Raw genomic sequence first — 11,480 nt, 5'->3', positions numbered from 1 at the left:
CCCCAGTTTAAACCTCTGCAATTTTGTTGTTGGTGTTGTTGTTGATGTAGTTGTTGTTGTAGTTGTTGATGCTGTTGCAGTTGTTGTTTCAACTGTTCAAGAATAGCGTCAATAGGCTTGTGGGTTTGTTCTTCAATGGTTTTCAAGAGTGTAAATAATCGTTCTTCTTTGAGTTGTCTTTGCTGACTTTTTGGTGGTTGTTGATCTAGTTCGCGTGATTGGTGAAGTTTCGTTTGATGCCGATGTTGTTGTAGTCGGTGAAGTTGCTGCAGTTGCTGATGTTGATGTTGTGGTTGATGTTGTTGTTCATGTGGCAAATGCACTTGTGGCTTATAAAATATTGTTTCCTCGTTTTGATGGTTATTAGAATGATGTGGTTGCTGATGTTGAGGTTGTCTTCGGTCCGTAGTCTGGTGTTGTTGTTGATGTTGTTGTTGATGTTGTTGTTGATGTTGTTGTTGATAATGTTGAAAATGTTGTTGATAATGTTGATGATGTTGTTGCGAATACTTTTTTCGTAGCAACAGTTGCTGCTGCTGTTGGCCGAACCACACATCACCACCCAAATCTGTGACGTCACTCGAGCCGACAGCATCAGCCACATCATCGGCACTCGCCAACCAGCTCTTATCACCGAACTCCAACCTCAAATACTCCACATCGGCACTACCGTTACTATAGTTCAAACCGCCTAACCCAAGCTGTCCCCCATTTAAATTCCCCACTCCACCACCTTCGCAGCCAAATATTTGCCTCCAACTTTTCCCCATCACAATCACAAGCGGAAGTAGATAAATCAGCACCAGCATAGATACAATAACGCTACGACGTTGGAAAAAATTTGCCATTTTTGGGTGAACGAGAACAATATATCTATGGAAAGCTATCGTGGTCACGTGAACGATGTTTTCCAAAATGGCGAGGTTGCTGCTGATCAGTGTGTAGACGCAAACGTAAGGTCCGAAAGCCCAGCTCCCTGTGACGTACGTGTATACGTAGAGAGGTCGGACCTGTTGGTGGTGTTGTCGGGATGTTGTTGTTTGTTTGTTGTTGATATTGTTGTTGTTATGCGATTTGAAAAGTTGTCGTTGTTGTTGTTACGATGTGATTTGAAGATGAAAGTTGTTGGTTTTGGCTGATTTAAAAAAATAAAAATAAACTCATGCAAAAAACGAAAGAATTGTCACAAACCATGATAGCATGGAAGAGATCGCATCCCGCCATTGAGACTATGAAGAGATTTGAAGCCTTCCTTAAAGGTGGATACCTCCAGACAACAACAATCACTAATCCATTTCCGAACGCGCCCAGGATCAAGATGGCCGATCCAAAGATGGCACCAAAAAGTCTTGAAAATAGCGGCATATTTTCCTGACCGTCGTCGTACGGGTATGTCGTTGCTGATGTTGTTGATGTGTTTGTCATTATGTTGTGGTTGTTGTTGTTGTTATGCTATTAAAAACAGTAAAAAAGTATTTCTCTTCTTTGCTTCCACTACTTCTTTTATTACAAATTTTTATGTAATTTGGCGTGACAAAAACTTAAAACGGTTTTTTCAGTTATAACAGCTTTTCGTGTTAATTCTATTTGATGTTATTACACCCAGAGATGTTATTTTTAATGTCACTTAATGTTCTTGTTGATGTAGTTTGATATAGAAAGAAACCTTTCAGAAGTTAATGTAACAAGGCAAGCACATGAATGCGTGCATGCTCTGAAGATGAAAAAAAAGGTTTTGTTCGTCTTAATGGAATATAAGCAGATGTGGGTTATTTAACATTAGCCAGCTCTTATATGTACTGACCGAAGTTTTTATTTGTCTCTCTCTTTCTCTCTCTCTCTCACTCTCACTCTATCCATTTTTTTCCTCTCTTTTACCTTTCTTTCATTCTCTCTCTTTCTCTCTCTTTCTTTCTCTCTTATGCACTAATCTCATATTTTTACTTCCTCTTATCCATATCTCTTTCTGTCTTCTTTATACTTTATTTTCTTTCCCTCCATCCATTCGTTTCTCTCTCTCTCTCTCTCTCTCTCTCTCTATCTATCTTTCTTTCTTTTTGCTTTTTTAATTCAGTCTTCCAGGTTTTATTATTTATATAAAAATATTTTTTCAATACTCTTTTTATAAATTGCGAGCTAAAAAAATATGGCTAATATGTCTGCTTGTTTGTTTGTGTTCTAAAGATAGATTTTGTTGTTGTTGGTGTTGATGATGATGATGATGATGATGATGATGGGGTGATGAAGATGATGAAGAAAAAGAAGATGAAGAAGATGATGACGGTATTGATAATGATAGTGATGGTGACGGTGAGGTTGAAGTTGGATCAGAATGTTTTCTAGGTTTAATTGGAAAGAGGGCATTGAATAAAATAAACAAAAAATGAACGAACGAATGAATGAATGAACAAACGAACGGACAAACGGAAAACAAATCAATAAATAAACGAATGAATAATTGGATGAATGAATGAATGAATAAATGAATGAAGAAAGGAGTGAAAGAAAAGATTAATTAGAGATTGATTGATGATTAATACAATACAGCTGAATGTATGCCTCTAATTGCATGTTTACCATTGCATTGCAAGTATATTTACATACCGTACGTATGTGTGTGTATGTATCAATGTTTGTTTGTATGTTTGTATGTATATATGTGTATGTATGTGTATTTGCGTGTGTTTCTTTGTATGTATACATGTACCCATGTTTGTCATTTCCGTGTATGTTTAAACTAACTAATATTTTGTGTACACTCAATTTTGATGAAAGATGTATTGCGTTAAAATTCGGTACTGTACTTTTTGTATTTTTGTATCAATGTATACTACTTTTTGTATTTTTGTATTTTTTGTTCAGTTTTGTTGTTTTGTATGTTTGTTTTTTGCACATTAAAAAAATTAGCTAGGTCTTTTTTTACAAAGAAAATTTCCTATTTTGAAATGGAGATATTTCATGTTAGCATATATGCCTTTCGGATCATTGAGAAATAAAAATTGTATGCCTGCTGTATGTATGTTTTGTTTGTATGTATGTACGTATGTATGTATGTATGTGTGTGTGTGTGTGTGTGTGTGTGTGTGTGTGTGTGTGTGCATAAGTGCATAATATGCGTATATACGAGTAGGTCATTGCTTTTCCTATCATTTCCACGGTGATCTTAATTCATCACAGCCGATACGTTCGCCACGGTGAACATCATCAGCATCTTCCTCTCTCTTTTCCTCTTCATCATCATCATCTTCTTTTTTTTCTTCATCATCATCATTACCATTTCTATTATCATCATCATTTCAATCATCATCATCATCACCGGAATGATATACTCACATCATAAGATAATGACCTCAATGATTCGGCCTAATCAGCAGCGTATATTCCAATAGCTGTTCTCTAGCACGTAGGCCTATGTTTCTTACCATCCACCTTTTCATTCTTTCATTCCAAAGTTCATTCATTCAATCAGTCGTTCATTTGTTCATTCGTTTGTTCATTTGTTCTCCAATTTTACATACATACACACACATATACATACACACACATATACATACGCACACATATACACACATATATACATACACACACACACACAAGCACAGCAGTAGAAGTTATTGATAGCAAATTAAAATCTCAAAAGTTCGGAAGAAAACACAAGCATACATGAAAATTCTTGGCAATTTAGAATGTAGATTGTACAAAATCAACTGCAAATACAGTAGAAGTAAGCATGGGAGCTGGAATCCCATGATTCTCTATAATAACCATATATATAACTCTATATAACCATATATAACTCTATATAACTATATTTAACTCTATATAACTCAATATGACTATATATAACTTCTATATAACTCTATACAACTATATATATATAACTCTGTACAACTTTATATAGCCCTATATAACTCTAGATAACTTTATATAGCAATATAAAACTCTATGGGAAAAATGGGAGTTTGGAGAAAATTGGAACGCAGAAAAGAATTAAAAAATAGAGAATAAGAATTTCCTGGAATGTTGTCATAAATAGGAATTAATAGGAATTATGGAGAGAATCCGGAATGTAGTAAAAAATGGTAGAAAATTGGAGGCAAATTTCAATCCCTGCTCACCTCTAATATACAGGTGAATCAAGGCATCTTCTTGTATTTGAACGCAGCCTCTGCAACACAACATTGCCGCTAGGTAGCTTAACCATCGAGCCATCGCGGTTTAAATAAATAGTAATTACGATGACGATAATAATATGAGATAACAAAGTAGAAAAATATTTTTTAAAAACAAAGCTTTGGGTATTTTTTAGCTGCTTCTAATTTTAAATGAAAATTTAAACGCATGCACACTGCCTGTGAAGATTCTTTTAAAGATTTTTCTTTCTTTTAAACCGCCATATTTTTTTGTCGACAATTTTTTTCTACTTTCGATTTCAAACGCTTTAAAGTTTGGACTTTTTTTATTGGTCATTTTTATTTTCGTTATTTTCGTTCGGTGATTTTTTCTTCACCAACTATCCAAAAATGAGGTTTTCCCTGTCAGAATAAAAAGGTTTCATCTTCATCTACTTAGCAGATCAACACATCTTATACAGCAGACACACACACACGCACACACCCACATATATATATATACATATAAATTATATAATATATATATATATATATATATATAAGACGGGAGACATATTTATATTAATGTTATTGGTGGTTAATGTAATATAGCTTCGCAACTCATGACACTATATGGTTATTATTGTTGTTATTATTGTTTATTATTATTATTATTATTTATTATTTTTATTTTTTTGGGTCTACATACAAAAAACCAGCCATGCTACAGGCAGGGATGTTATCTATTACACTTGACGCTCGGTTATGACGTGTTTGCTTGTACTGTGTATTGTATTGTATTCTGCTGCCTGTATGACGATGTAGAGAAAGAAAGAAAAAGATAAGGAGAGAGAAAGAGAGAGAGAGAAAGAGAGAGTAAAAAAATGTATGTATGGTGTGTGTGTGTTTGTGTGTGTGTGTGTGCGTGAGGGCGTGTGTGATATAAAAGAGCAGAGAAAAGAGAGAGATACAAGTAAAGAGATTATTTGTATGTGTACATGTATGAAAGTAGTGTGGTGTTTGCGCGAGTGCGCGTGCGTGTGTGTGTGAGTCTGAGTGTGTGTATGTGTGTGTGTTTGAGTGTGTGTATGTGTGTGAGTGTGTGTGTGCGTGCCAATGTGAGCCCCGTACGTAGTCGTATCTGTAAACGTTCCAAGTTGAAAGGGACTGAGTTGAGTTAATTAAGTAAAGTCGCATTCATTTCCTGTTTTAAGCATACTCTCACTATTACTACTGCTGCTACTACTACTACTACTACTACTCTTACTACTGCTGCTGCTGTCGCTACTACTGCTACTGCTCTTCTACTGCTTCTGTGTCTACTGTTTCAGATATTTTTAACATTGTCCCAAGATTTTTTCCTCTTCATTCATTACTTTTAATCGACTTCATGGTCATTGTGTTTTTTAAATTCGTTCTTTAACTCATTCATTTATTCATTCAGTCATCGATTTTTTTGTTAATTTATTTATTCATTCAATCATTCATTCATTCATTCATTCATTCATTCACTTTTTCTTTTATTCTTATATGCATTCATCCATAAATATATCCATTCCTTTATGGCTTTTTCTAATACAATTCTGTGCTACGTTGGTTCACATATTTTTTCATTCATTCATTTATTCATTTTTTAATTCTTTCTCCATATTTTTTTATTTTTTCAATCTTTCGCTGGTTCTTTCTTTTTTCGACTCATTCAATCACTCATTCTACTTTTTAACGTTTGTTTTATCTTGTTTATCCAAGAGTTTAATTAAATTTCCACCAGTTTTTCATCTAATGTTACTTCTATTCGTTCATTGTCATTCATTCATTCATTCATTCATTCATTCTTTTTCTCATTCATAAATGCATTCATCCATTACATACATACAATCCTTCATTCGTTTTATTCATTAACAAATTCATTCATCTCTCCATCCATCCATCCAAATATTCAATCAATTTTTCTAACTCATCCATTCATTCATTTATTTACTCATTCGTCAATCTTTCATTCATTCTCTTTATCATTCAACCAATGCAAAGCTATTTTCAAACCTAAGTAATAGTTGTAGTAGTTGATTGAGATTAAAAAGCCTCTTAATGAGTTGAAGTAAAGCACAATTAATTTTCTTTGGTGGACCAAAAAAAATCATTGGGCTATGTGTGCGTGCGTGTGTATGTGTGATTTGTGTGTATGTGTGATTTGTGTGTATGTGTGATTTGTGTGTATGTGTGTGCGTGCGTGCGTGTGTGTATATGTACGTATGTGTGTATAGTTTACGTTTCTCAATTCAAAAATCAATCGAGATATAGTAGTAGTAAAATTTTATTTCTAAGACATTTAAAATAAAATTTATTATAAAAGTTAAAAGAGGAGTTTTTTATAAATTTTTAATTTATTAAATAATGCACACACACTCACACACACATAAAAGTTAAACTAATATGTCATCCTATCCAAAGTAATGTCAATAAAAGTTGCTATTTAAAAAGCAGCTAAAGTTGAAGAATAAAAAATATTTCAACAAAACATAAAATTAATCCATTAATTGAATAATTAAATGATTAAATGAATGAATGAATGAATGATTGAATGAATGAATGAATGAATGAATGAATGAATGAATGAATGAATGAATGAATAAATAAACTAACAATTAAACACATATTTGAAAATTTTTTCATGTATTTAGTCAAAATTAGTATTATTAAATTGAAAGATATTGCAGGTGTGTACAAGCAGGGCAACACTTTATACAAAAGAATGGAAGGAAGAGTGAACGAACGAACCAAATGAACAAACCAACGAACGAACCAATGAACGAACCAACGAACGAACCAATGAACGAACAAATGAACGAACTAATAAATATACAGAACGAAAAATTACAAAATCGAATCATAAATAAATAGCAGAAAAAAAAGTTTCTACAATCAATCGTTGTTAATATAGAACAATCGAAATGCCATATCTAAAAGTATGTTAGTGATAAGAAAAAGTGTATATATATATATATGTGTGTGTGTGTGTGTGTGTGTGTGTGTGTGTGTGTGTGTGTCTGTGTGTGTGTAAGTGTGCATGTGAATTATTAATTGCAGCTTATAATATGATTAAACGAGTGAGTCAATAAAATTATCTAAATTGAATACTTGGTCAAATTTATTATCCATTTGCTATGTATTTTGTCGATCTGTCTTTCAAGTTTCAAAATTTAATTCATTCAATCGCTCATTCATTCAAACATTCATTCATTCATTCATTCATTCATTCATTCATTCACTCACCCATTCACTTATTCATTCAGCAGCATTTGCATGCAAGAAAGATTTTATTAAACTTTTTTTTTCGATATACTAAAAACCTCTCAGGTTCATCGTCCTTATAGCATCATTAGTCATGAGAATTGCTTTTTTTATTTCTCAGCATCGTCGTCATCATCATTACTTCATTCATTCATTCATTCATTTATTCATTCATTCATTCATTCATCCATTCATTCATTCATCCATTCATTCATCCATTCATTCATCCATTCAGTTATATGTAAATTTATACATTTGATAGATTAATTTATCTCCTCATTTTCCATCGTCATATCATAGTCATCAACGTCATCCACATAATTATCTTTATCTTCTTTTTTTCATCATCATCAGCAGCACCACAATTATTACTCTCTTCTTCTTCTTCTCTCTCTCTCTCTCTCTCTCTCTCTCCATCAGACATCATTAAACTTCAACAGATTTGACTTTTCACTAAACTTTTTGGCGCTCAAACCCGGCATGATGGCCACTTCCGGTTCGAATTTCCCGCCATCTAGTGAAGATAAATTATCTGTTACGTCAGCGGATGCACTTGTTGCCGTGTTTTTTACGCTGTTATTATTATTATTATTATTATTATTGTTGTTGTTCTTCTTAGTTTCTGAACTTGTTTTTCTCAATCGCATTTCATTGCTACCCGCAGCAGTAGTAGCAGCAGTAGAAGAAGCTGCTATAGCAGCAACAGCATTGTTTCCGCCATTCAAATCGATGACGTCATCGTTGCCAACAATGTCTGCCACCAGCATGGATGAAGATGGAACTGACTCGGCAGGAGGAGCCGGAAGTGGATGTGTCGGAACCTGCAGCTGCTGGTGTTGGTAATTTTCTTTGTCCCTCTTATTGGCCTGGTATCCGTAACCTCCGACAAATAGATTTGAATCCCACATACCGCCGGCGTCGCCGTTCAACATTCCGTAGGGAGCCTGCAAATCATTAGTCGACGATCCGTATGTATTTCCGTAGCGATGGTTATCATTCCCGACGGAAGTCACAAGATGGCCGCCATCGCCATATTTGTTTTGATCTCCGGAATCCTGATGATGATGCCAGCGAGGGTATGACTGGTCGTAACCTGCACTCGTGCTGGCTGAATGTTGGGTGTATCCCTGGTAGTGGGGGTGGAAGTTGTGTATGACGTCAACCATGACGTCACGAGGGTTGATCGTCTCTTTCAAGTTCGAGGAAATGCTCTGCAACTTCTTCACCGACATCTCGGTCGACCTACCTGCCTCGCCGCCACCATTTCCAGCCGCACCGCTGTTTGCAGCCGCGTCCATAGCCACCAATGGATGAAGATTTTTGTAGAGTTTGTATGGGAAGGCGAACCACAGACCGACAGCTGCCAGGGGCATCTCGACGCAGAGGATGAAGTTTTGGTACCCAGCTGAGACAGTTCCCGTTCCGGCGATGAAAACCCCATCGTGGGAGTAGAGCGGACTGATGAGGCCGGCACGTTCAAGGATCGCTAGTAAGACGCCTGTGTCGTAGTCGTAGTTGTGGCGGTGGTGGTAGCAGAAGTTATTCATCATTGTATTAATCATTAATATAATCGTGATTATTTAGTTTCAATTTATTTAAGAAAACAAACTCATCACCATCATCTACAACGTCATTCCTCCCTCTTCATCAACACCACAATCCCCCAACCTCCCACCACCACCACCACCACCATCATCACCATCACAAACCCTGCCAAAAAGAAACAAAGATGATGCTTTTGACGACGAGAAACTTGAGAACTGGGTCCGCTCTGGTGAGCAAATCTTTCGTGCAGAAGTAAAACAGGAGGAGAGCGTAGAGAGCCAGACTGATGCTGACGTTGTAGATGATGGTGATGTAGAGGTAGCCGCTTTGGGGGCTGCAACATTGTTTTTGTTATTATTATTATTATCATTATTATTATTATTATTATTATTAGTAGTAGTAGTAGTAGTAGTGGTAGTGGTAGTAGTAGTAGTAGTAGTAGTAGTGGTAGTAGTAGTAGTAGTAGTAGTAGTAGTAGTGGTAGTGGTAGTAGTAGTAGTAGTGGTGGTGGTGGTAGTAGTAGTAGTAGTGGTAGGGCAGGGTACTAGCAGTAGCATAATCACATTCAATACAAACGTGTGACAAAAAAAGAAATGAAACGAACTAAACTAACATTTAAAGAGCAAACACACAAGCGTACAAACAAACGCCAAAATATACAAACACTCAACATACAAACAAACATACAAACAAACAAACAAACAAACGCCAAAATATACAAACACTCAACATACAAACAAACATACAAACAAACAAACAAACAAACGCCAAAATATACAATCACTCAACATACAAACATACATACACACAAACAAACAAACAAACAGACAAACAGATATACACAAAGAAAGAAACAAACGTACGAGAAATCTCCGTCCTTGTACAGTCCTTGGGACTGCAGAACCAGAGTTATCACCGCCATCAATGGCTTCACAATACAAAACTGCAGGGTAGCCTTAGTTGATTGACAGATTGATTAAGTGAATGAATAAAATCAATAAATGAATGAATAAATAATAGGATGGGTGGATAACGAATATGTATATGGGGGAGGGAGAAGTCGACGAACGAATGAACGAACGAACGATTGAATGAACGAAAAGGTAGAAGAACCAACGAACAAACAAACAGACAAACCTGCTTACAGAACCTCAAAGTTGTAATATTGAAAAGCTTGCCGGACAAGCAGCACGTACAATAGAGACAACTCGATCTGATTGGCTTGCCATTTATCTCATTCATAATTCTACCCTCACCACCTAAGTACTCGAAGCACAGACTCAAAAAACTGTATATGACGAAGGCTGCGGTAGTGATGGTGGAGATGATGAAGATGGTGATGATGAAGATGGTGGAGATGATGAAGATGGTGATGATGAAGAAGATGGCGATGATGATGATGATGAAGATGATGATGATGGTGGCGATGATGAATGATGGTGATGGTCAAAAAAATGAAACAGGCGATGATTATGGATGTGAGTAAAATTACGAGGTTAAGTAAAATAATAAACTTGACTATTTTTATCACATCATTACCTGACCACCAACACCAACATTATAATTCTCGTCCTCTCACCACATCATCATCATCATCATCATCATCACTACATCATCATCATTATCACTACATCATCATCATCATCATCATCATCAGCGGCACATCATCATTATCATAACCTTCGTAACAATCGCGAACGGTATTAAAGTAGACGTAGTAGTGGTCGTAGCTGAAAAAGAGCAGACTGAGCCAGGAGTCGAAGGCGTAGATGGGGACGATGAACAAGATCCGGACTATCCACCTCTGGATGGCCGGATTAGTGTAGTAACGTAAGTGAAAGTAGATCTGTGTGTGTGTGGGGAGAGGAAGGAAGAATTTAAATGCGGAATTAGATTCAAAAAAGTTTAAATCAATCTTATTTAAGATGACGATTGCAAACACCAACAATTCTATTTATTCATTATCATTCTTTCTTCTGAATTTTTTCAAGAGGCACCAGTAGAAAACACACAACGCAAGTAGAAACACATGTGGAAGAGCACGTCACTTGCACACACTCATTACACCTGACGGGTGGGGATCTCTTTACAAACGAAGAATCGATAAAAGTGTCAGGCACTGTACATTCACGCAATCGCGACACCCAATGATATATAAACAAAATGATATAAAATAATAAATGAAAAGTGGATTTTTAGAAAAAAAACGAACATGGATAGATGTCAGGATGATAGCTAGGACCGCCAAAATGCCCGCGACGGCTTGGGCAGCTGTCGTCTGGAGAAAAATTTTTTCATGAATTAGTGGATTAGTCATTGTTGTGGCGTTGCCATAGTCGCCAGTGAAGTTGCTGTTGTTGTTGTATGAAGACGTCATTGTCATGATTGGTGGTGTCGTTGATGTCCAGTTTTTTATTGTTGTTAGGTTGTAGGGTGGTGATGTGATGTTGTTCGAGAAGAACGGTGTTGATGTTGTTGTGTTGTTTGCGTTGTTGTTGTTGTTGTTGATGTTGATGATACTGTTTTTTTCAT

At 35.9% G+C, this 11,480-nt stretch overlaps 1 protein-coding gene across 1 annotated transcript; it reads right to left on the bottom strand.

Moving 5' to 3' along the window:
• Window positions 1-7,819: 7,819 nt before the first annotated feature.
• On the bottom strand, window positions 7,820-11,331 carry HELRODRAFT_191153 (hypothetical protein; the record flags this gene model as incomplete). Its single annotated transcript, XM_009016480.1, has 6 exons — window positions 7,820-8,901; window positions 9,113-9,282; window positions 9,812-9,903; window positions 10,086-10,252; window positions 10,629-10,794; window positions 11,161-11,331. 6 exons carry the CDS (start codon window positions 11,329-11,331, stop codon window positions 7,820-7,822), a joined length of 1,848 nt encoding a protein of 615 aa, XP_009014728.1.
• Window positions 11,332-11,480: the final 149 nt, after the last annotated feature.

The sequence above is a fragment of the Helobdella robusta genome (genome assembly GCF_000326865.2).
Source record: "Helobdella robusta unplaced genomic scaffold HELROscaffold_18, whole genome shotgun sequence".
NCBI lineage: Eukaryota > Metazoa > Annelida > Clitellata > Rhynchobdellida > Glossiphoniidae > Helobdella > Helobdella robusta.
Note: the sequence above shows the minus strand (reverse complement) of the source record. Positions and strands in the feature narration are given on the sequence as shown.